The following is a 26,968-nucleotide window of genomic DNA, read 5'->3' as shown; positions in this document are numbered from 1 at the left end:
AATTTCTATCACATGCAAATTATTGTGTTTCACTTAATATTTGAAAAGGACAATTAGAAAAACGATAAAATGTAACCACCCCCCCAACCATTTTAAGATGGTGGCCATTGTAGTCAACTTTAAATAATAAATTCATTGACCGTAATGTTTCTCTGGTAAATTTCTGGTTGACTGTGTTTTTTTTCTGGACTAAAGAATGTTGCTATAAACTATTATGCTCATAAGCATTTTTAAGATGTCCATCACTACAGTATCAAGGTACCACCAAACAAAGCAACGACACACCATCTCTTAAAAATAATTAAAAACAGGTAGCCATACAGAAAAATAACCACTGGGTTAATATAGAGTGCTAGCACACACAAACATTATGTTTCATAAGGTTATAGTTTTGTGTCACAAACTAACAAAAGGAAGGCTACTTACAGATAATGGTAGCAAATATATTTTTATCTCGGTGTGTGTAAACAGACGAGGGTAACTACCTAGTACTGAAGTTGTTATCTTAAACTTTATGAAACAAGACAGAATATGCGTCTGCTATTACTTCTACCAGCCTGGATAGGAACTCAGTTTCTATGACACTGCTTTTTTATATATTAACAAAACATACAGTTTTCTATAGTAATATGACATCCAAATAATCTTTAGATTAAAAGAGAATGTATGTATTTTGGGTATCAACAATTCAGACTATTGATAAAATAATCTAACAGTTCCATATAAAATATAACTATATATTATAGAATAGTAAAACCATAGGACTAAATTCAATGGTGATATAAAGGGAGGTGCAGATTGGAGTAAGTGCTAGAATAGCATATACACAAATATTGCATTAATTGGGTGTGGGAAATGAATGTAATTTACACACCACAGAACAGAAGGACAAGATCGAAAACAAAAAGTAAAGTAAAAAATAAAGCAAAGATGATTCCACTCTATTGTCAAGCTGTTAGCAAAGAGGTATAAGAAAGTGGTGGGGTGGGCTTGCTTTTAAACCCTTCTGTAAGTTTCTTTTCCTGATCACCCCACTTTCTGCACCCTGAATTTTGACACTCATTAGGCTAAATTCTTGGTCCCTGTTCTGGCTGCTTTGCTGGGGACTCAACCCTGGACTCTTCCCGCTGAGAATCCCACATGTGACACAAAGCTAGAGTAGTTTTCAGAGTAACAGCCGTGTTAGTCTGTATTCGCAAAAAGGAGTACTTGTGGCACCTTAGAGATTAACCAATTTATTTGAGCATAAGCTTTCGTGAGCTACAGCTCACTTCATCGGATGCATACTGTGGAAAATACAGAAGATGTTTTTATATACACAAACCATGAAAAAATGGGTGTTTATCACTACAAAAGGTTTTCTCTCCCCCCACCCCACTCTCCTGCTGGTAATAGTTTATCTAAAGTGATCACTCTCCTTACAATGTGTATGATAATCAAGGTTGGCCATTTCCAGCACAAATCCAGGTTCTCTCTCCCCCCCCCCCACCACCACAAACCAATAGGAGAGTGGGGGGGGGGTATGGGGAGAAAAGCTGGATTTGTGCTGGAAATGGCCCACCTTGATTATCATACACATTGTAAGGAGAGTGATCACTTTACATAAGCTGTTGCCAACAGGAGAGTGGGTTTGGGGGGGGGGGGTTCCTGGATTTGTGCTGGAAATGGCCCACCTTGATTATCATACACATTGTAAGGAGAGTGATCACTTTAGATAAGCTATTACCAGCAGGAGAGTGGGGTGGGGGGAGAGAAAACCTTTTGTAGTGATGAACACCCATTTTTTCATGCTTTGTGTGTATAAAAACGTCTTCTGTATTTTCCACAGTATGCATCTGATGAAGTGAGCTGTAGCTCACGAAAGCTTATGCTCAAATAAATTGGTTAGTCTCTAAAGTAAAGCTAGAGTAGTTGGCTCAATGCAACTTGTTTCACTTCTTCACATAGAGGGAGTGATGGAGTGGGACATTCTAGGAGCAGGTCTGAGCACAGAGGGCTCTGCCAGATCCCCCAGGATGCTGATTGGTTGCTGCGAGCATAAGTTAGAGACTGCTCTAAATTATGCTGGGAATCCTTTTGGCCATCAGCCGCGTAGGATCAAGGAAGCAAAAAGGTGCTTTGAGCCATCTCCCAACTTTCCCCAAGGAGCGTGAATTTGGCACAGGTGAGAACTGAGGCTACCAGGTGCCAAATTGATGCTAGCTGTGCTACTTTTTCATTTACACTGGTTTGTGATCCAGTTACACCTGACAGGAGTTGCACTCATTTAATCCAGGTCTAAATTTGGTCAATAGACAGCTGTCCTAATAGGTTTTTAAGCCTTCAGTTCATCTACAGTCTCTCATAAAAAACCCACCACATACTGTATTTATGGTTAGACACTATGTACAAGGGCGTTTAGAGACTTAAAAATGCAGGGTTTTGATATCAATTCTCTCTCAATTTTCTGATCACTAAAATATGACCCATTGTTTCAATACAGCTGCCAAGAACAGATATAATATTTTCCAGAAAATAACATGCATCTATGTTTTTATTGCTAAAGCTAACAATGTTCTTTTACCTCTCTTAATCTCACCCACTCTCCTGTCCACTTAGTCTATCCTCTTCTTTCTACCTCTTCACCTCTCCTTTTGGTCTCCTCTCCCTCTCTGTTTCCTCTTCTCTCCTGTTTTCTCTTCCTTCCTCTCCTCACTGTTTCATCTCCTCTCACCAACAGTAAAGTACGTTGTTCAGAACCTGGACAACAAACAGGACTCTAAGGCAAACAAATAAGGTACAATATAGTAATACTAGGGAAACAGAACAATTCTAGAGTCACTCAGAGGTCACATCACAAATGCAGTGTTTGCTGTTGGATTATGCGAGATGTCTGTTGCGCACTCTACTTGCCCTCACAATAATTAATAATGTAGAAGAGAAAATGCACTCATACACACACCTCCTTTAATTTTCAGCATCAAAATTCAATGAAAAGAGCATGTTATTTTCTGGAAATTATGGTAAATCTCTGTGTTAAAAATACTGAAGTAGTAATTAACATTTTACTAACACCATTATTAATATTTTCTAAACAAAAAGCCCTTAAATTTCCCATCCTTGACCCCTTATCATGCATATTAGATGTTATTAACTTGCAAAATGACAATGTAGCAAACAAAGCTGTTTGAAGCTGTGTGTGTGTATCATCTGAAACTCCTAACTGCAGTTTGTTTATTTAGACTCATAGACTTTAAGGTCATAAGGGACCATCGTGATCATCTAGTTTGACCTCCTGCACATTACAGGCCACAGAACCCCAACCACCTACTTCTGTAACAGAGTCATAACTTATGGTTGAGTTAATGAAGTCCTCAAATCATGATTTAAAAGCAGTGATAATCAGACTTAGGCTTGCAAGTGGTTCTGTAGAATGTCTCCTGAGGCTCTTTGTGGCAGATGATATTAAAACACTGTGTGATTTAATTATTAACCAATCAGGATGCTTTTACTAGGTTATTAGTCAACTGTAGTTGATAAAATAATAATACTTGGTCAGTCATTTTGCTGTGTGTGTGTAAAAATAAATTAAAATAAATAAATAAATAAATAAATTTTAAAAAAATGAATTAACACTACTGTGACTCTTTTGGGTATTGTTGATCACTAATTTGACTCCTGAAGCATGGAGGTCTGAGTATTACTGACGTAAAGACTTCAAGTTACAGAGAATCCACTATTTACTCTAGTTTAAACCAGCAAGTGACCCGTGCCCCATGCTGCTGAGGAAGGCAATCTGCCAATCTGACCTGGAGGTAAAATTCCTTCCTGCCCCCAAATATGATGATCAGTTAGACCCCAAGCATGATGGCAACACCCACCAGCCAGACACCTGGGAAGGAATTTCACTGTAGTAACTCTGAGTCCTCCCCATGTAGTGTCCAATGTCCAGCAGTTGGAGATATTTGCCACTAGCAGTCACAGACCATATGCCTGGATGGACCATATGCCAGTATAGGCAATCTCATCATACCATCTATAATGGTATTCACATACCACATGCTACTATAATAATCTTTGTACAAAATATGCATTGTAAAGTATCATTTGAAAACTAATAACTCACTGGTCAATAATATCATGATTATTTATATATAAAGTTATAAACAGCTAAATTAGGTCTGAAATGTGTTTACCAGACAAGTTTGGGTAAACTAGTTTCTCAAAGACAAAGGACAAGATGACACCTCCAACCAGATATAATAAAAGTAGATGGACAATCATCTATCAAGTGGCCATTTTTTGGCAAGGAAGAGGAGCAAGCACAGCAACTTCCCACTTAAAGTCATCCCGGTTAATGCTGTTTCGTTCTTATGTTGCTGATCAATTAGGGAACATGCTTGTTTAAAGTTCTGCAATGCTCCCATATAATGTTGTTTGGCAGCCACCTGCATTGTCCACTGCTGGCAGGAAGAGCAGCCTATTGGAGCTAGCTGGTAGGGGCTTGGAACCCAGATGGACCGGCAGCCCCCCTATCAGCTCCCCACTCCCCTAAGTTCCCTGTGCTGTAGCTGCCCGCACTGCCATGTGTTGCTCCTGGGAGCCTCCTGCTTGCTGTGTGGGGGTGTGTGTGGGTGTGTCAGTAGTAACCTTCACTAATTTCAGGGTGGCCCCCACCCCCCTGCTCCTGTCCCCCACTTACCCCTTCTCCATATAGAGCAGGGTGGAGACACGACAGGGCTCTGGACGGAGGGAGCTTGCTGGTCGCAGCTACTGTCTCAACTTGCTGATCTACTTAAAAAGGCAATGTACTTAGAGTGGTGACAGCATCCTTAAAGGGGCAATGCGCATCTCTCTCACACAGGATATGTCTCCTCTCCCTCCATTCGTGCTGCCTTGTAGAGTGTGAGGCTACAATAACAATGTGTTAACCCTTGAGGGCTCATCTGAATGCTAGTTCATCATTTAGCAGTAAGACATTCCCTGGGAAATATCCCACCCTCTTCCACACTCTAACTTCACCACCTCAACCAAGCTTCACAATCATCATTGCTGTGTACAGTATTAAATTGTTTGTTTAAAACTTATACTGTGTGTGTGTATATATGTTTTTTCTCTGATGAAAAACATTTCCCTGGAACCTAACCCCCTGTATTTACATTAATTCTTATGGAGAAATTGGATTAGCTAAACATCATTTTGCTTAAAGTTGCATTTTTCAAGAACATACCTACAATGTTAAGCAAGGAGTTACTGTATGAACAGATCTGTATCTTAGCAAACAATAGCCTGAAACCTCTTTCACCACAAGACTCCAACAGTAGCAATGAACTTTGGGGACTGAACTATAAAGTGAGGGGCAAAAACACCCCAAGATATCTCTCCCTATCCATCTCTCTCTCTCTCTCTCTCTCTCACCTAAGACGACAAAAGGAACAGCCTTTGGACTTTGGAGTAGATCCTGGCATGAGAATCTGATCCAGAAGAGTGCTGGACAGTACAGAACACATGTTTTGGGGGGAAATTCAGGACTGTGAGAATGCTGGGGCCACCTGGAAGTGGACACCAGAATGTGACTGATGTGTGGCTGGCAGGCTGTTTGAGAGTAGCCCAGGTGGGAGCTACAGGAGCAAAGCATTGTGAGACATCCTAGGGTGCAGGGCAAGGGTGAGAAAGGCCCTCACAGGTCTGGATGGCACCCTGGAATGTCATACCATCCCCACTAAACTTATCAAGCTCAGTCTTGAAAACAGTTATGTTTTTTGCCTCCACTTCCCCCCATTGGAAGGCTATTCCTGATCAGTCCTCTGATGCTTAGAAACCTTCACTAATTATGAACCTAAGCTTGTTGATGGCCAGTTTATATCCATTTGTTCTTGTGCCAACATTGGCCATTAACTTAAAAAACTCCTCCCCCTTCCTGCTGTTTATCCCTCTGATGTATTTATAAAGAGCAATCGTATCTCCTCTCAGCCTTCGTTTGGTTAGGTTAAACAAGCCAAGCTCCTTAAGTCTCCTCTCATAAGGAAGGTTCTCCATTTCTCTGATCATCCTAGTAGCCATTCTCTGAACCTGTTCCAGTTTGAATTCATCTTTCGTAAACATGAGACACCAGAACTGCATGTAGTATTCCAAATCAGATCTCACCAGTGCCTTGTACAATGGTAATAACACTTCCCTATCTTGACTGAAAATACCTCATCTGAGGCATCCTATGATTGCATTAGCCTTTTTCACGGCCGCATTACATTGGTGGCTCATAGTCATCCTGTGATAGATCAAAACACCCAGGTCTCTCTCTTCCTTTGCCACTTCGAAATGATATGTCCCCAGCTGATAGCAAAAATGATTCCCTAAGTGCATGACTTTTCACTTTACACTATTAAATATATTCAGTTTCTATTACTCCACTTCTATTACTACGTCATCCACTTCTTCTTGTCTGATATTCCAGTCCTCCTCTGTATTGCCGATAGTTTCCAACGTTGTCTCATCTGCAAATTTATTTGCACACTCCCACGTTCTGTGCCAAATTGAGTAATTCTGTGTCATTAATGAAAATGTTAAATATATTGGTCCCAAGACTGATCCCTAAGAAACCCCACTAGTAACCTCCCTCCAGTCTGACAGTTCAACTTTCAGTATAACCCATTGTAGTCTCCCCTTTACGCAGTTCCTTACCCACCTTTCAATTCTTGCAGTAAGCCCCATCTTCTCCGTATTAACCATGTGGAACTGTATGAAATCCAGGTAGATTAGAGTTGCTGCATTTCCTTTATCTAAAAAATCAGTTATCTTCTCAAAGAAAAAGATCAGGTTGGTCTGGCACAATCTACCTTTGTAAACCATGTTGCATTTTATCCTAATTACCGTTTACCTCTATGCCTTCAACTACTTTCTCTTTCAAAATTTGTTCCAAGTCCTTGTATATAATTGAAGTCAAACGAATAGGCTTATAGTATCCTAGATCATTTTTTCCCTCTCTCTTAAAAATAGGTACGATATTAACAATTCTCTAGTCATAGGATACAATCCCCAAACTTACATAGTCATTAAAAATCCCAGCTACTGTGTTTGCAATTTTGTGTGTCTGGTCCTTTAATATTGTTGGCTGGAGATTATCTGGGCTCCTCGATTCGGTCCCATTAAGCTGTCTGAGTTTGACTTCTACCTTGGATGTGGTAATTTCTACTTCCATATCCTCGTTTCCATTAGGCCCTGCCACTTCCTCTAATCTCATTACCCTTATTAAAAACTGAGGTAAAGCATTGGTTTAGGTGTTGGGCCATGCCTAGACTATCATTAATCTGCACCTCATCTTCAGTGTTTAGCCCACTTCTTTCCTTGCTTTTTTTTTAATTTATGTGGCTAAAGAACCTTTTACTATTGGTTTTAATTCCCTTTACAAGGTCCAACTCTGCTTGGCTTGTGGCAGTTCTCACTTTCCCCCTACACTTTCTGACCTCCAAGATCCATCCTATCTTCCATTCCTTGTAGGCTTTCTGCTTTCTCTTAATAACCTGCTTAAGATGCTTGTTCATCCAGTTTGGTCTTCAACCCTTCCCCACAAATTTTTTCTCCTTGCTTCGGGTACAGGCTTCAGATAGTTCCTGCAACTTGAGTTAAAGTAATTCCAAGCCTCTTCTACATTCAGATAATTGAGTTTTCAGTCCAGTCCTCTTCCCCAACTACTTCCCTTAAATTTTTTAAAGTTTGCCCTTTTGAAATCAAAGATCCTAGTTACAGACCTATTTTCATTTATCTATCTTTAATTTATCTTAAATTAAATTAGATCATAATCACTCGATCAAGGTTGTCTTCTACAATCAGTTCTTCTATGAGGTCCTTGCTACCAATACTAAATCTAAAGTGGCATCACCTCTTGTTGGTCCGGTGACTATTTGGTGAAGAAATCTATTAGATATCACATCCAGGAATATCTGAGCGATACCATTATTAGTAGCACTCATTCTCCAAACTATATCTGGGAAATTAAAGTCTCCCCTAATCACACAATTCCCAGTAGTATTTATTTCATTAAAAATATTAAAGAGGTCTCCATCTATATCCAAATCGGATCCTTGGGGTCTGTAGCATATCCCAAGCACTATCCCACCGTAGCCTCTGTTACCTTTCTTCCACAAAATGATTTTGACTCAAACAGATTCCGTTTTATCCATTCTTCAACTGTACAATAAAATACCTTTTTCAAATTTCACAGAAAAAGAAACTAAGGTACACAACCTTATTCTCTGACTGAGACATGCATGCCAAATTTCAGTCAAAATTTATTTATTATAAATATATTATTTATAATATAATCCTCCCATAGACTGCATGCTTGTTCACTACCTTTTCCTATGAGGGGTGAAAAGTTAAGGAAGAGGAGAGAGGTGATCTTATAGTTGGGGAATGGATAAAGGTGATTTCTACAGATAATTATCTTCCTGTAGTAAGTATATGAGAATTCCAGATTCTCTCTTTACAGACAGCATGTCTAATTAAAAAAAGGTCAAATTAGATCGGTCACCAAAGCATTTTGGTATGAGACACCTATACTAGTTTTTGAACTTTAGTCCTGGCCTATTGTGTCACATTGTGAAGAAAACCCTGCTATGGCATTTTTCATATTCTAGGCACTTTTACAAATCACTTACTAATTATTTCTCAACTTCATGCCAGAACTAAATTGAGACTCTACCATCTAAAATGGGCTGTCCCAACAGGCCAGGGAAGCTAAGAGAGCAACACTCATAGAGCTAGCGGGAGAACAAGAATCCCAGGACACTGAAGCACTCCTGCTCTGATAGTTACCCCAATAAGCCTACCAGCCTGGCCCAGGAGCACTGAGGCCCTTTTATAGCCTCAGCTCTGAATGTCCAGTGCAGCTAAGGGGCACTGTTTTGTATAAGGTTCCCAAAGCTTAGTGGTGCTGGGGTAAGGGCATATTACACAAGTGGGAATATGCACAGGCTACCTAGAACCAACTCTATATCCTAAAGTAGCTCCATCTGACTCCTTCTACTACTACTACAACACCGCCCCCCTCCCCAACAAAACAGCTCCTAATTCCCCAGAAGGGCAAACAAACCCCGAAAAAACCTCCTCCATCCTTTTTGTTTACAGAGTGGAACTCCCCATCTATTGGCTTTTATTTTGTCTTCTAACTTGGGTGCCAAAGATGGAAAATAGCATTGAGTACTGGTTTCATGGTCTACAATTAATGTTTTCTTTCAATAAGGAAACAAACCAGAGTCATTTTCACATTTGCTCTCTAAGAAGCATAAATATTACACAAATCAATATATGTCTGAAGTAATAAATCAAAAAATGGCAGAAAAAGTAATGTTAGGCTCTGACTACAAACTATAGGGAATAAAAAAAAATTTGAAAGTATTTGTCACTTTCAGATGTGCCTTTCAGAGTAGTCCCATCATCCTAAGGTTTTCAAAACTGCAAGGAAATGTCTTTCATTCTACACCAAACCAATTCCAAAATGAAACCTGAACACCTACGTTAGATAATTCCAAAGTCAATCCTTTCTGTTATTTAACAAAATAGTTCCTGTAAAACTTGAAGCAAGTATTTTCAGAGATTAACTATAGCCACCTTTCCCTGCATCAAAAAAACCCCAAAGGTACAGAAGAGTATAAACAATCAAATGTAAATACCAGCTTTAGACTGAACCCTGACATTTTTATTTTTAAAAGACAGGATGAATTACATGAGCAAAGCAATTCTCCACTACTAATTGTGTATCACAAGGCAAACTGAAAACTCATTCAGGTTCACTGGTGTCCCTAGAGCAGGATATCAAAAGAGTGTGATCCTACCTTCTTGGTGCACCCAAAGCCCCCAATGATTTTTGGTGCATACATAATTTTTGTTAGACAGGGAATGCAGGACAGGGCCCAAAGTGATTTTAACAATGTAACATCCCTCAGAAACTGAATCTCCATTTTCAAGATTGACATAGAATTTCACAGTTAACTTTGCAGTCTAGACAGGCCCTGAACACTAGTAACTGAAAGATATATTTTTAAAAAATTAACACTTATGGCAATTACTCAGAAGTTAGTTTATAATGATATAGTACCTATATTTCAAAAATCTAACTGGTTCAAACATGTAATAACACAGTTCACTCATATATCCCTGAGAAGTTTCAAGCATAATAAACAACAGTGCAATTCGTTTTAGTTAAAACTTCATACAGGGTTTAATGCCATTGCACATAAAATATTATTCTGTTCTCAAGCAATGATAAGGATAGGCTCTCTGAAAACTCATTGTGTAAAATATATACAGCAAGCCATATAGTCAACATCAGAAGACTCAGTTTGATATTTCTGCTCATTTGCTCTTCTGATTACTTTGAGTTTAACATATCTTTAAAACTGTTTTTTATAAATTGTAACTAGCAAACTACTTGTTTTATGAAGGTTCTTGTCAAATAAACCCCTTTTAGGGTAACTGGGTTTAAGGAAACTTCCCACAGAATATTGCTGTTTCTGCAGTTCTAGCTTGTGGTCTTAGTTTTTTTCTCACGTTCATATTTCCTGTCTAGAGCACAAAATTATTTACATAGTTCAGAAATATATTTTTCAGATTAAGTGAAATTCTCACATCAGCATAGAAATATTTCTACTATATTTTTGTTTTCAGCACATAAGTAGCATTGTTTGTGCTACACACCATCTTCTGAGAGGACAAACACAGTGCACCAGAGTCACTCAGGCACTATGGTGAGGGGAAGCAATATGAATACCTATAACATTTATATATAGTATATATAAAGAGAGAGAGGTCCTTTCATGCCTAACCTCCCCAAAAGCTCAGAATGACATTTTATGAGATACTCATTAACCAAACTGGTCAGATGCAGCTGAATATCACCCTGTCTTTTTTGTATACAATTTAAACATGTCGTTCTCCCATGGACTGCTCTACATACAAACACCTAACCATAAACCCCCAGGGAATAAACAAATAAACAACTCTGATGTAATTAAGACCTGAATATTTGCTCTTATATTGATCCCATATGGATATTTTCTTCACTTTTAATCATAAGCTCTCCTGGTAGAATATCTGTTACAAAGTAGGAAAAACTCAGACTACTATTACCGGTGTAAAAGGTTGGGGGTTATTTTTTTTACCCTTACAGAAAGAAAGAGATAGTTGCTGGGCACAAAGAGATGGTAGGTAGTCCATCATGCATCCTCAAAAATTACCATTAACATTAAACTGCCTTTTTAAGCACGAGTCAGATACCTATTACAGCTTTTCCCAGGTGATATTAGATCAATTATAGTCAGTTTCACCATGCAAACTGTACCTCAGAGAATAGTTAATTTCTTATCTGTTAATTTGGTTTCTTCAGTTCCCTCTGAAAGCCCAGACAATGGTTAAATGTCCTCTTTTCAGCAGAGAGAAAAAAATAGCAAACCAAATCCACCAAACTAGCTCCTGTGATATCACTCCCTCTATACAGTAGTCTGCCTGTCTGCCCAATTTACTTTAGATATAAGTTACCTGAACAATACAAACCCTACCAATGTAAAGGAACTACATGCAAAATTATTCAAAGAAAAACTCAACCCTAACTCAAACAGCACCACAAAAATTGTGGGTTATATACTGTGTGGTATAGAGGAATACGGAGCAACAAAATTACTTATCCCTAATACACCTTTACTCTAGTCAGCAAGAAACTGCAGAGTATGTGCCTATAAAAAACCCAGAAAGTAAAAGACTTGTGTGCACAACTGGGCACATTTGAAGGCCTTGGAGGAGGTGAAAAGCTGTCAGGACACTGCATCCCCAAATCTGCTAACCCTTTGGTAAAAAGGGCTGACCCAAGGGGGAAGGCAACTTTCAGATTCTTCTTTAACAATTTAAAATTTGAGTGTCTCTTGTAGGTCAAAACTACCAAAGTGATTTTTGCCCATCAAGTTTGTAGTCTTAAGGCTTGTCTAACTAGGGCATCCACAACAAAGATGAAGTCCTGATACTATAACAGATGAAATTTCAGTGTTAATAAATGCACAGTAATGCACACTGGAAAACATAATCCCAACAATACATATAAAATGATGGGATTTAAATTAACTGTTTTCAGTATCTCTTTTTTGAGTGGTATCATTGTGGATAGTTCTCTGAAAACATTCACACAGTATGCAGCAGCAGTTAAAAAAGCTAATAGAACGTTGGGAATCAGTAGGAAAGGGACAGATAACAAGACAGAAAATATCATATTGCCTCTATATAAATCCCTGGTATGCTCAGATCTTGAATGCTGTGTGCAGATCTCATTGCCCCATCTCAGAAAAGATATACTGGAATTGGAAAAGGTACAGAAAAGGGAAACAAAAATGATTAGGACTATGGAACAGCTTCCATATGAGAGATTAATAAGACTGGGACTTTTCAGCTTGGAAAAAAGACGACTAAGGGGGGATATGACAGAGATCTATAAAGTCATGACTGGTATGGCGAAAGTAAATAAGAAAGTGTTATTTACTCTTCATAACACAAGGACTAGGGGTCACCCAATGAAATTAACAGGCAGCAGGTTTAAAACGAACAAAAGGAAGTATTTCTTCACACAATGCACATTCAACATGTGGAACTCTTTGCCAGAAAATGTTGTGAAGGCCAAGACTATAACAGGGTTCGAAAAAGAACTAGATAAATTCATGGAGGACAGGTCCATCAATGGCTATTAGCCAGGATGGACAGGGATGCAAAATGATGCTCTGAAATTTCCTTAGCCTCTGTTTGCCAGAAGCTGTGAATAGGTGACAGGGGGTGGATCACTTGATGAATACCTGTTCTGTTCATTCCCTCTGAAACACCTGGCATTGGACACTGTCAGAAGACAGGATACTGGGCTAGATGGACCATTGATCTGATCCAGTATAGTCGTTCTTATGTTATTATGCCATTGCAGAGAAAAATCTCAAAATTCTCTACCTAGGAGAAAAAGTGCTCATCAGTCTGCCTTGGAAATCAGTATTGTAGACAGCAGTGACAGGTTGCTGGGGCAGTATCTGGTCCTTAGTGAACAAGGGATTAACCTCAGTTCAACTTCACCCTCCTCTTGGCACATGTACTCTGGGAAGAACCATAAAATAACTGCTTGAGGGACACAGAGGGAAGAATGCCTATGGAAAGACAGGGCTCCATACCCAAGAACTGAGTTGAACTCTAGGTTGTCATCTGTTAACTTTTTTTTTGCCTGTGTCAACTCAGTTTTGGGGGATAGTTAAAAAAAAAAACAAGTATTTTCTGTGAATTTTCAACCAAATTAAAATATTTTCACTTTGTTCAAAAATTTTCACTGAAATGCTTCAGTGAAATTAAAACTGTCTTTATTTGAATCATCATTTTGTTTCAGTTATTAAAGGGATTATTGTTGTTCCCATCCTCATCTCTCCCACTGGAAAAGGGGGGGAAACATTGAAAATTTTTTTGATTCAAAACAAAACAATTTTCACTTTGATTCATTTCACTGTAACTTTTTAAGGAAACAAAAAATTCCATTTTCTTCAAAAAGCCATTTTGTATCGAAACATTTTTGGATGAAAAATTTTCAGAGGCTCGATTGATTTAATTTCTGAATATATAGAAGGGCTGTTGATTAAACGCAGTTAACTCACGTCATTAACACAAAAAAATTAACTGCAATTAAAAAAATTGATCACGATTAATCGCACTGTTAAACAATAGTATACCAATTTAAATTTATTAAATATTTTGGATGTGTTGCTACATTTTCAAATATATTGATTTCTATTATAACACAAAATACAAAGTGTACAGTACTCACTTTATATAGCTTTTATTACAAATATTTGCACTGTAAAATGATAAACAAAAGAAATAGTATTTTTCAATTCACCTCATGGAAGTACTGTAGTGCAATCTCTATTGTGAAAGTGTAATTTACAAACATTCATTTTGTTACATAACTGCACTCAAAAACAAAACAATATAAAACTTTAGAACCTACAAGTACAGTCAGCCCTACTTCTTGTTCAGCGAATCGCTAAGATGAAGTGAGCTGTAGCTCACGAAAGCTCATGCTCAAATAAATTGGTTAGTCTCTAAGGTGCCACAAGTACTCCTTTTCTTTTTGCGAATACAGACTAACACGGCTGTTACTCTGAAATAAGACAAACAAGTTTGTTTACATTTACAGGAGATACTGCTGCCTGCTTCTTATTTACAACGTCACCTGAAAGTGAGAACAGGAGATCCCATGGCACTTTTGTAGCTGTTGCAAGGTATTTGTGTGCCAGATACGCTAAACATTCGTATGCCCCTTCATGCTTCAGCCACCATTCCAGAAAACATGCTTCCATGCTGGTGATATGCGTTAATTAAATTTGTGACTGAACTCCTTGGGAGAGAACTGTATGTCTCTCATTCTGTTTTACCTGCATTCGCCATGTATTTCATGTTATAGCAGTCTTGGATGATGACCCAGCACGTTTGATTTACAAACACTTTCACTGCAGATCTGACAAAACGCAAAGAAGGTACCAGTGTGAGATTTCTAAAAAATAGCTACACCACTCAACCCAAGGTTTAAGAATCCAAAGTGCCTTCCAAAATCTGAGAGGGACGAGGTGTGGAGCATGCTTTCAGAAGTCTCAAAAGAGCAACACTCCGTTGTGGAAACTACAGAACCTGAACCACCAAAAAAGAAAATCCATCCTTCTGCTGGTGGCATCTGACTCAGACGATGAGAATGAACATGCATCAGTCTGCTCTGCTTTGGATCATTATCGAGCAGAACCCATCATCAACATGGATGCATGCCCTCTGGAATGGTGGTTGAAGCACAAAGGGACATATGAATCTTTAGCGCATCTGGCACGTAAATATCTTGTGATGCTGGTTACAACAGTGCCATGCGAACACCTGTTCTCACTTTCAGGTGACACTGTAAACAAGAAGCTGGCAGCATTATCTCCTGAAAATGTAACCAAACTTGTTTGTCTGAGAGATTGGCTGAAGTAGGACCGAGTGGACTTGTAGGCTCTAAAGTTTTACATTGTTTTATTTTTGAATGCAGTTATTTTTTTGTACAAAATTCTACATTTGTAAGTTCAACTTTCATAATAAAGAGATTGCACTACAGTACTTGTATTAGGTGAATTGAAAAATACTGTTTCTCTTGTTTTTTACAGTGCAAATATTTGTAATAAAAAATAAATATAAAGTGAGCACTGTTCACTTTGTATTCTGTGTTGTAACTGAAATAGATATATTTGAAAATGTATAAAAAACATCCAAAAATATTTAAATAAATGGTATTCTATTATTGTTTAAAAGCGTGATTAATCGTGATTAATTAATCACTTGACAGCCCTAATGTCAATATCTATAATATATTTATATCTATATCTATCACCCCTGGAGGAAAAACCCTTGCAGACTCTACTGTACTGGTGTTTTCTTTCTGCTATATCACTTTACCAGATCTATACCACATTACTAATGGCAGGATTTTGTAGGCCAAACAGATCACAAGCTGCACAGAAACTGCAAAAATCATGAACTCTCTCAGGTGCTCTCTCTCTGATTTCCAGCCCACTGAAACCTTTGGACCCTCCCTTCCAGTCAACTAGGAAAGTGGTATTTCTATGCACTTCTAGATGTTGGATTCTACTTTAGAGTGCATCTATACTGCAGCTGGGAGTGAACTTCCCAGCCCAGGCAGACAGACTTGTGCTACCTGGGCTTGAGCTAACACAATAAAAATAGCAATGTAGACATTGCAGTGCTGGCAGAGACTTGGGCTAGCCACCTAAGCTTAGACCCAAGGGGTTGGGTGGTCTTCAAGCTACTGCCCGAGCCACAATGTCCACAATGCTATTGTTAGCATGCAAGCTCGAGCCCCGCAAATCTAAGTCTATTTACCCATGCTGAGAGGCTTGCTCGCAGATGCAATGTACACATACCTTTAGATGCTACAAGAACTGAAATTAGATACATTCTTGGAGCCACTTAAAAGTTGTCTAAGAGCATATGGAATAGTGGGGGGTTTTCCATTATAGTTCATCCTCTGTCAAAAATGTTGTGGATAAACATATTCCATTGGCTAGCAATAACTGAAGCTCTCTTCTTTGACTTCAAGGAGTTCTCTTGTAGATTAATAATGCAGCTCACCTGTTCAATTGGCATAAATATATTTTCTTTTTAAAACATTTTGACATTGAAGATGTCCAACTCACCCCCATAGGAATTTTTTCCCTTCAGGATTATTAGTTTTCATAGCTTTCTCCATAATAATGGTATCCACAAAGGGATGCTAATCCGCTGCTGAGAAAAACTCTGAAACTGAGGTTTCTTTCTCCTTTGGGTCAAAGGCTGAAACTGTGAGCTGTCATGAGACTAGGACAGAGGCCATGGCCATGAAGGCTGATATATTTCATATAAGGACAATATATGGGAGAAACTGCATTTCTCCCAATTATCATTTGGCCTACTAAGTAATCATCAGGGAGAAGAGTTGGTCACCCAAATCTACAGAGTCATCCAAGGCTGGAGCTGTAACTATCTCTGCTGAACATGGACAAAAAGTGTTGGAACAGCCATCCTCAGGAGAACCACCAGGCAATAAACATTGTGTAGGCAGTTCTTACTCCCTTTCTGGCAAGGCCAAGGCTCCTTCCATGATGAACATATTTTAATGACCTTAAAATATTTTCTAATTTTCACCTTAAAAGTTCCCTTCAGAACTCATAGAATTACGTAGACTGGACCTGGATATGTCATCAAGCACAGTTCCCTGCACTGAGACAGGTCTAAGTATTATCTAGACCATCCCTGACAGGAGTTTGTCTAATCTGTTCTTAAAAACCTCTAATGACGGAGAGTCCATAAACTCTCCAGGCAATTTGTTCCACTGCTTAACTACCCTTACCATTAGGACATTTTTCCTAATGTCTAAACTAAATCTCCCTTGTTACAATTTAAGTTCATTTCTTATTGTCCAACCCTCAGGGGATAAGGATATCACCCTCTGTACAACAACTTTTTATGTACTTGACCATAGTTACCATGAAACCCCCCCTCACCTCAATCTTCTCTTCTCTAGAAGAAACAAATCCATTGTTTTCAATCTTTCCATGGTTTCTAGACTTTTGATCATTTTTGTTGCTCTTCTCTAGACTTTCTCCAATTTGTCCACATCTTTCTCAAAGTGTGGTGCCCTGAACTGGACACAGTACTCCAGTTGAGGCTTTATCAGTGCTGAGAAGAATGGAACAATTTCTTCTAGTGTCATTTCAAAGCGCCCTTCACTAAACAATCTAATCCTGACAGAGAGGTAAGAGAGAGAAAAGAAAAGTATACACATACAGAAAAAGATGGCTAGGCTAAGAAGGAAAGAACTATCATCATGGGCTGCAGACAAACAGACACAGCCAGAGCCCTCTATAACAGGAGTGTTGTCACCAGAATTTTGCTTTTCTCCAACTCCATCGGCTGGTAGGAGAACTTATACTCCATTATGTACTTGGGCTGACACAGAGGGACATTGGAAAAACTGTTCTGGAGTGTATGTAGCTCCTGTTAATTTCTGCAGTTGCCAGTATATTGGTGACACTATCAGAGACAGAAAAGGAAGGAAAGACGCAGGAAATGGGGGACAGCGCTAGGGCTGGTGCAAAAATAAAATGTGTTTTAAAAAAGTAATAGATATCCCATTCTCTCCATGAGGATTATAGCGGTGAACTGTTTTGGCCTTTCAGCCTATGGGATTCCATATTTCATATACATTTGTTTCTCTCTAGAGTAAGTACTTTGCACTGTGGGAAATTAGTTATGTACTTAAGGGTGAACATTTTCTAGAGGTAGCCTTGTTAGTCTAAACTGGATCAAGGAAAAGCTGCTCAACAAGGCAGATAGGACAGAGAATTTAGGTATTGGAGGTTTATGCCTTTAACTGCATGAAATATATTTTCACATCATGACAATTCAAAACTCTGTTAAACAACTGTTTTTCTTGAAACTTTGAATTCTTCTGAGGAAATCTTATGTTGATATCAAGGCGATAGGCAACTTATAAATATGACAGAGAGAAATCAAGAAACATGCCATTGGGAATCTGACATAGTAATTCGCTAATTCTGTTGTTTCTATTTCATATAGCATCAAACTGGGTTCCTTTAGGGATGGAAAACACCATGTCTACTGTTCTCTTGTCTGCTAAAGAGGGGATTTCTGTCTAGCTTCTGCCTAATGTCTTGAATAAATCAAAGTATATTATGGATATTTAATGCTAGACTTTAAGAATGTTCGCATCCAGACGGGTGTACGGGTATATAAATTTTAATGCCAATCAATTTACAGGCCTAGATCAAGCAATCATCTACATATGTAAGCTTACTGTATGCAATTCTTGGTGAGGCAATTCTGGAAAAGGGACTTATTAGAGATCGGGTTTGAAATGGTACCCAGCAACTGTACAAGTGCATTCTGGAATGTTTGAATTATGAATGAACAATATAGTGAAAGGCCATACTAGAAACAACAGTAAATTTAAATATAAACATTAGGCTACAGAGCAATGGGCAAAACGACAGACCATTAAAATATAGTAACAGCAAATTTTAAAAAATCATATTAAAAGAAGAGGCCTAGAAGGGGAACTGGCAGTTTTGGAAGAGCTTTCTAGGGAATATATAGAGTTTGTGCCACTGCTCCTTTCCCAGTTGCAAAATAAGCGTATAATATTTAATGTAGATGTCAGAGGTATTTTTAAAGTGCTTTCTCCTTTTAAGTGATGTTATTCTAAATGGAGGTTAATCAAACTACAATGGTCACCTTTCTTTCTATGTATTTGAAGACCGGGAGTAATTTAAAGGAGGGGAAATTGAAACTTTTTAGTTGACCAGTTTGCTGCTGGTGGGTTATGCTGGGTATTCATTTAGTTTTATATTCAAGTAATATAAAGGGTGCCTAGAGCATACACATAGGAGGCAGCATTTGAATAAATTAAAAATAAAAAAGAAGAAAATTATGGTATATTATTATACCGTTATATTTAATCAAATGTTGTTTAATGTTGTCTTACCTTAACATTTCTAATGGATTGGTCTCATGCACCTGATTGCCACACCTGGGGCAATCATTGCTGTCTTCGAAGTGCTGAACAATACATGTCTTACAAACTGTAAAAGAAAAAATTGTGCATTAGATAAAATTATACATTATTACAGTGCAACTTTTAGATCAAGAAAATATTATTGCTCACATTTGGCTTGCAATTAAAAAAAACAGACTAATGCTGAATGCTTCTGGTAGCAGGGATAAGAGGGGTATTCTTTAACACAAGTGATTACAATGCACCATTAACTTATCTGTTTCTTGTTCCCAAAAATTAAGACTAGCTGTGGCCTGCTGAGATATTATAACATTGAGCGAATACAGGTTAGGAGAGTATTGTTCATAAGTATGCAATTTTTTTTTATTGTTTTATATTCCTCACAACATTGCACAGCAATTCAGAGAAACTGCATGCTGGGGAGTCTCAGCAGAGCAGGAGCTAGCCATGACTTTGGAGGATCTGAAATGAAGGTAAGTTTGCAATCAGTTACGATACAGAATTCCTTGCAATGTTGGTGACTGAAAAACTTGACATCTACTATTTTCTAAAAGGGTAAAACGAAAATTATAAAAAATTGTTCTGCGGGTTGAAATGAGCTATTTTCCTCTCCAGATATATAACCTTTAACAACAGTGATGGTAGAAGCACTGGTGAACATTCAGTACTTGAATCTTAAAATCAGAATAATCAGAGGAGCATGGATATTGCATTAGGAATAAATAACATCAAAATAAGAGCCTACAAATTTATATTAACCCAAACACTACTATAGATTTTAATCAGAAAGTATGGCACTGTGGTTGCTTCCAAATATGATTAAGTGCAGATTTTAGCATCATTAAGACAAAACATGGAACATAATTTGGCAAGAAGTAATAGGTCTGATATTATTAATTTGTTTAAATGTTCTGGATGCAGATTAACTCTCTTCTATTTATTATTTTTCACCTGAATTGAAAGGTGAACTGCAAATACTTTAATAAATGGACTGAAAAACTATTTTGTAATTTCTTCCAACAATTCTCCAAAGAACTAAAACCACTTCTGAAACAAAAACAGTGAACCCTAATAATATGGGGATCTTTGAGGGACTCCTGAAATCTTCACAAAACAAGCATTTTAATAATCTTGAAAGCCAGCACAAGAAGTTCTAAAGTCTGCATTCACGTCTCCCTGAGTCTGGGGCATCGACTTTACGGCCCACTGGCTGGCCCTCCTAATTATAAAGAGTGATGACTGGCTTCCCAAGGATGGATGGATCTAGAAGCCAGGCTGCACTGCAGGTCCCCCATCATCCTAATGAAGTGAGGAGGATCTCTTGCTGGCAAGTCCAGCAACAGGGGCACACCTGATGCACTTCAGGCTTGTGACACACAGGGTACAAAGGAGAAAGCAGATGCCATCAAGGAGGCACAGTACAACCCTCAGGACACAAATGAACTTTCATTATCTGGGGTTGCATGGTATTAAGTATTAATATGGAATAGCAACAAACAGTAACCACAGAGACTCGCTACACAGATCTCATTACAGCAATCAACAATAAAATACTTCAATATTTCTGACTGTCTAAATACTGAACTTGATTTTCATTTGTATGAAAATACATGCACAAAACAAAACGATCTTACAGAGCAAAAATTCTTCAAAGGGCTTAAGAACAGAAGAACAAACTTGATATTCTAGTCTTGTTTGCTCTTATATGAACTTTTTTTATACCTAAACCTCTTAAACATGAATACTTCAGTACTATCGTTTTTAGTGTCATATGAATATATTTACAAACTATTACCTTAGAAAACAGTATGCAATAAGTTATCAATACTCTAAACTTCAAATATAAAAGAGCTATAAAATCTACCTAACAACATTAAGGCCCTGATCCAGCAAAGCACTTAAAGACATGTTTTACTTTAAGCAGATAAGTAGTCGCAATGACTTCTTACAGATCTGCAATTAAGCTCTTCGTAATTTAGTTTTATAAAAGTGACTGATAATTACCTCTGCATGCAACTCAGAATAAGCAAAAATCTTCTCATCCTCCAAAAAGGACAGATGTTAAGATAAGAACTCCCCCTCCATTACCCAAGGTTAAAGAAAAAAAGGGCATAGTTTGACCAAAATTGAATGTTACCAGCCCAAAACACTTGATCAGAAAAAGGAAAAACTGATTTGTAAATGAATATTGAATAACTTGTGCTCTTTATTATGTACAACTGTGCTGTCATTAGGGAGTTGTTTACCAGTAGCTATATATGACTTTTACATATCTGTCAGTAAATTAGAACTCAAAATGCGAATTCTAGCACTCAAAAACTTTGTACAGTCTTTGATACCTCTATAGGAGTAGGCCCATCAACCAATATTTTCATCTGTCACAGGCATGTTCTTATTCTATTATTCCTAATATGGAAAACTCCGCATATTGTCCTGGGTCTATCACTTGAAATTTCTAGAGTAGGGGGAAAAAATCTCGGAGCAGGAATTTAAGTGACAACTATATTTATTTAACACCTTTTAAAAACCTTTACACTTACAGTATGAGATACACAAATATGGTACAATTTTAACTGTCTTGTTTTATAGTACAACACAAAGCGACAGCCAATACAATGGAGAAAAAAATAAACAAAATGTGAGATGGGTTTCAGAATTTTGAGATATGTGCCATGCATGTCAGTGAAGCGAGAGAAGCGTCAGATATACTTGATTTTTGGCTGCACCATGACACTTAGGGCAAACCATTATACAAGTTTCACAACTCACTCTAGGTGACTTACCACAGCTTAAAAGCACCAATGTGACATACCTTTAATTCACTAACATACAAATCATGCCATACAGTGCGCTAGTTTCCCTTTATATAGGGTAATTGTTAATACGGATGATCCACTTTCAAACCCTGGTACTGAGCCAAACAGTTATGTATACGTGTCAGTGCTGCTGCACCCACATTAACACTGAAGGAACACAACGTGATTGATACTTTATTTACAAAGACAAGGTGGGTGAGGTAATATCTTTTATTGGATCAACTTCTGTTTGAAAAAGCGACAAGCTTCTGAACTTACATCGAGCTCTTCTTCAGCTCTGCATAAGCTTGAAAGTTTCTCTCTTTCCACAACAGAAATTGGTCCAATAAAAGATATTACCTCACCCCCCTTGTGTTTCGAATATCCTGGGATCAACACAGCTACAACAAGACTGCAAACAATTGTATTTACATACCATTCTAGTTTCTTTATGTCAAAAATAGCTCAAGGGAAAGAGCCTCTCTAAGATTTTCAGTGATAATCACAAAGGTATCTAAGCACTGATTGCAACTAAGCAGAAGTCTCATATTGGAACAAGAGATTTGCTTATATTTTACATTTTACACTGAATAACTGTTCTATTTATATAAGATGAAATTTTCAATAGAAGTGCTCATTATAGGGCAAAACCTCCCTCAGAATCCAGCCCAAATCAAGGGAGTGCAGGCCTAAAACTCAAAGACAAACTGGAGTCAGTTCTCAGAGGCTACTCCAGCCTCCACGCCTTTGGAGCAAGAAGGGGCATATGGAAGGACCAGAGGATCTGCATAGCATGTGGTTCTCCAGCTCTGACTCATCTCTCCCTTATCCACAGCTAAGTAACAAGATAGGCGATACACAGAAAAGCTTCTCTGTAGATCAGCTACTTTATTAAACTAAACTTTTACCTCTTTATATAGTAACTTTAAAAATAACCTAATTTTTAGAACAATTAGCAAGCTTAAAATTATAATTTAAAAACACTTCACTTGTTCAAGGGCACAAATAAAGTTGACCGTTAATCAGCCACTCACTTACAATGTAGAATTCCATTAAAGGATCAACTATTCCCCAAATCTACTGCAGACTTGCACGCACTTTATCACCCTTCTGAAAATTGCTTAGGCACTTATCTTCCACTTACACGCTCCATTAAGTGCCTATCTGCCTATTTAAGTACACGCTCAAGAGACCACCTTACTGTCACAATTACAAGGAGCAGAGACTCAAATTGGAGTTCCCTCTATTTACAAATGGAGCGGTCTTGGTGGTAGGGTATCCTCTTTGAGGGACTCACCTTGTTCCAAAACTGGATGGGTTTACTGACCTTCAGAACACACTGCAAGTCATACACAATTACTTAGGCTTCAGAGGAGGAAAGGGCACCAAAGGGACTGAGTTTTGTTTGTTGAGGGTTGGGAAATTCTGTAGGCCTTCTGATGTGAGTACAGTCCTGTTAGGAGATGCTGTAGGATGAGCTGGTAGTTTCAGCAGGGAGATTTGTTTTTGTAATTTATGTCAAAGACACTCAGATTGATATATATATATTTATTATTATTAATATTTAATACGCAACAACAAACAGTTATGAAAATTCTGGCCCAGGTAATTTTTCTGTGTGGAATGGCATCCTTAAATCATAGTAAAGCTAGTACTCCCTCCTTCCTGAACTTCACTGAGTAGACATTACACGCTCACTTGATGAGGATGCTGCTCTTTGAGCCTGATCTGCAAGGACTATACTCTGTGTGTAAGATACCCCAGAGAGTTCTCCCTGTCTCTATCATTCAGAAGGCACAGGATGGTTTAAAATTCCTAGCTGTTACTTATGACAGACACTGCACTAAGACCATTGTCCAGATACCTAAATATTACGAGTGGCAGAGCAGCCGCATCTACAACTTCTCTACCAAGAAAAGCTAATAATATACATCTGGTCTAAAGGGAGAGAAACGAAGAGAGAATCCAGGCTGAGGAGATGCCATTCATCAACATCTTCATCATCTGGGTGTGGCTTTACTAGCTAAATGATAAGTCAAGTCCCTAAGAAGCCACAGCACTAACACCATTAGTAGCCCTTCTGTGCTGCACAAATAGCATTTATTATTAAGGAAGCACCCTGTGTGATCCATCAAGCCTAAATTACTAGAATTGTATGATTTAGGCTTGAAGAACTCTGACGGCTGATTGGGGTTAAAGAACTGGGAAGTGAAAACAATCCACAGCCCCAGAAGTTTTGGAAGCCTTCCATCCTCACAAGAATGTAGGTATTTTTGGCATACAGATCAGCAGGACATGCTTCACTGCAACAGATTCCTCCTATGCTATATCTCCCAGAGTGCTCTTCTGCAAACCAAAGAATTCTCAGGGAGAAGTAGTCTCTGTTCTTGGATAGTCACCAGTAGCAACTCAACTTGCCACAAAGGGAATGGTTCCCACATTGGTGGCTATACATTGTAAAGCTGTAGTCAGTTCCATGTGCAGAAACTCAAAGGTGGGGGGTCTTGTGCAGATGCCTTGGGCATTCATTTTCAGTGCAGACAGAAAATTTCTCACCAACTGGCAGAGCTTGGCTTAGTTCAGAGCCTTCCCTCCCCATAGTTCATGTTCTTATGTTACTAGAAATGTACATTGGATACAGTATACTGTAATTTTAAATAGAGTATACTACCAGAACCATAATAAATCCCACTGAAATATTTGACTTCTCTCTTCCCCAATTAACTCTAAGGCCCAAAGTACTCCACAGTGAGATTTTTCAGTGATAACAGTGTATATCCAAGCTGAACATCCTGAAACACTTTATAATCTTTCAGGCTATACAATTTTTAAAAAATGAGTGGTGATATCTGGAGGATGCATTACTTGTGAAGGATGGATACCTTGCAAAGTACTACTTACAGGTATGGAGACATTCAGTTACTGTGGTTGGCTTGATAAGATATCCTTTACAGATGTAACAGGTGATATGAGGATTGAAATCTTTCACCAAGTGCTTCCTCTGGGTAGCCATTCGTGGGGCAAGCGATGCTGGCTGAACGCTTTAGGCCAGAGGCGTGAGTTTGACAGCTGGAGGTGATGTGGTTCACAGGAGCTGCTCTGTGCAACTGCACCTCTCCAGGCATTTGATGGACATTCCAGACCTCTCACAGGGACATCATTCATAACTCCTGCTCCTTTTCTGGACTAGGCGTTTTCATACCTGCAAGGCATGTGAAAGGAGAAGCATAATGATGATGTCCCAACAGACAAGTGTCACAGTCCTTCGCATGGGGCAATCCGCAGCACTGACTCTGTGCTAGGTGCTTTTTGCTGACAAGAATTAAGCCAGTGCCTCCGCCCCCCATGAGCTTACCGTGAGGCTAGCAAAGTGACCAGGGCAAGGTGACACTCAGGGCTGGGGGAGAAGGTGGGTGGGGGACAGGTGCAGGGGCTGCGCTTAAGCTGCCGGGACCCTGGGAGATTTTCAGTAAGCCCTGGAGGAGCCTGGGAACGTCCCACTGAACCACACACAGGGCGAACTCCTCCTTCCGTAGAGGCACAGCCCGTAAACAGGCCTCACAGTGGGTCCCGGCGAAGGGCGGCTCTCCCCGCGCGGGTCCCGTCCCCCGGCCTGAGGGGAAAGGGGGGTAGTCTCCCCGAGCGCTGGGCAGGCCGGGACACCACGGCCCAGACTCAGGGCTGTAGTGTGGCGCTCCCTCCCTCTTGGAAAACTCCTGTCCCTCCCCCCATGCACCTGCGGCGCCTCCTGCCCCGTGTCCGCCCCAGCCCCCCCGAGCAGTACCTGCGGCGCCCGTCGGCCTCTGGCCGGCAGCAGCCCCAGCCGCGCTGCCCAGCGAAAGAGAAAGGGAAACAGCGTGCGCCTCCCGCCCCTTCAAGCCCGCCCTCCTTCCCGCCGGGCTGCCGCGGCCGGTCCCAGCGCTGGGCCAGAGCGAGAGCAGGCGGGACAGGCGCGCAGGCGCTGCTCCCACGCCGAGCCCTCCTGCGCCACAGCCCAGGCGGCCTCTCGGGGCAGGGCGCGGCGTCCCCCCGCGGGCCCTGGGGCTGCCGCTCCCAAGAGCCCCAGGCACCGGCTGCTGGAGCGGGCAGCTGGGGACTCGGGGGAGCCGTTGGGGAGAGTGGGTAGTTTTGGAGGTGAGGCAGAGGGCAGCTGGAGAGAGGAGGGGACGTGGGGATGGAGGGGGCAGATGGCTGGGGAGAGGAGGGGCAGTAGCGGAGCTGGAGAGGGCAGATGGCTGGGAAGTTGCAATGGGGCTGGCAGACGGGTGTGGATGGAGAGGAGAGGGGGCTGGGAGAGGTGGGGATGGAGGGGGCAGATGGCTGGGGAGAGGAGGGGCGGTAACCGAGCTGGAGAGGGCAGATGGCTGGGAAGTTGCAATGGGGCTGGCAGACGGGTGTGGATGGAGAAGAGGGGCGGCTGGGAGATGTGGGGATGGAGGGGGCAGATGGCTGGGGAGAGGAGGGGTAGCGAAGAGGCTGGATGGCTCTGAAGCTGGGAGCAGCCTGTGTTGAGTGGCATTAGGTGAGGAGAGCAGTAATTGGAACAAGATAGGGCCCCACTGATCTGTACTCAGTGACTTCTCTTTCTGTCATGGTTTTAATAAAAATATCTCCAAAGGGACTTGAATCACACCTCTCAAGGTGTTTGGTTTTTTTTTTAAATATTGAATTTTGTTCTTATTATAAGGCATATCAAACTTTTGGACAGCTGAAACTTAAAATGAATTTTCAAAACTTTTATCCTTTCTATATAGCGCTGGGCATTTAGGGAGAGAACACAGTTACTATCAGTAAAATACTGAAATAAATTAGGCTCAGGTCCAGAAAATAATTACATACACGCTTACCTTTAATGGGACTACTCATGGATGTAAAATTAAGCATGAATGAAAGCATTCCCCATTGTCAGATATTTGCTGTTTTGCTCCCTGATTTAAAATACAGGGTTGCTATCAAAGTTGTTGGGATGGACCTGCTGGTGTATATTTAAAAAAACAAAACTGATGCATGGTTGGCGAAGACACAAATTAGGTGGAATTTGCTAAAGATAAAAACAGAACAAAGTACTTCCCAT

The 26,968-nt window shown here is 39.7% G+C and overlaps 1 protein-coding gene across 10 annotated transcripts in view; it reads right to left on the bottom strand.

The window, feature by feature from the left end:
* The window catches only part of PCGF5 (polycomb group ring finger 5), a 149,280-nt gene extending 123,398 nt beyond the window's left edge, over positions 1-25,882 (bottom strand). For 3 of the 10 annotated variants that reach the window (XR_012160028.1, XM_073353828.2, XM_073353829.2), the window contains exons 1-3: positions 25,679-25,877; positions 24,796-25,096; positions 19,070-19,166 (exon numbers count right to left, since the gene is read on the bottom strand). Coding sequence is in view for 9 of the 10 variants with exons in the window: in XM_073353828.2 (XP_073209929.1) it covers positions 19,070-19,166; positions 24,796-24,907 (209 nt within the window). In the remaining variant the exon portion in view is untranslated. Of the gene's footprint in view, positions 1-19,069; positions 19,167-24,795; positions 25,097-25,249; positions 25,350-25,678 lie in introns of those variants that run through there. The other 7 variants (XM_073353831.2, XM_073353832.2, XM_078853832.1 and 4 more) reach the window with 6 other exon arrangements.
* Positions 25,883-26,968: the final 1,086 nt, after the last annotated feature.

Source organism: Lepidochelys kempii, chromosome 7 (assembly GCF_965140285.1).
Source record: "Lepidochelys kempii isolate rLepKem1 chromosome 7, rLepKem1.hap1, whole genome shotgun sequence".
In the NCBI taxonomy this organism is placed as follows: Eukaryota; Metazoa; Chordata; order Testudines; family Cheloniidae; genus Lepidochelys; species Lepidochelys kempii.
Note: the sequence above shows the minus strand (reverse complement) of the source record. Positions and strands in the feature narration are given on the sequence as shown.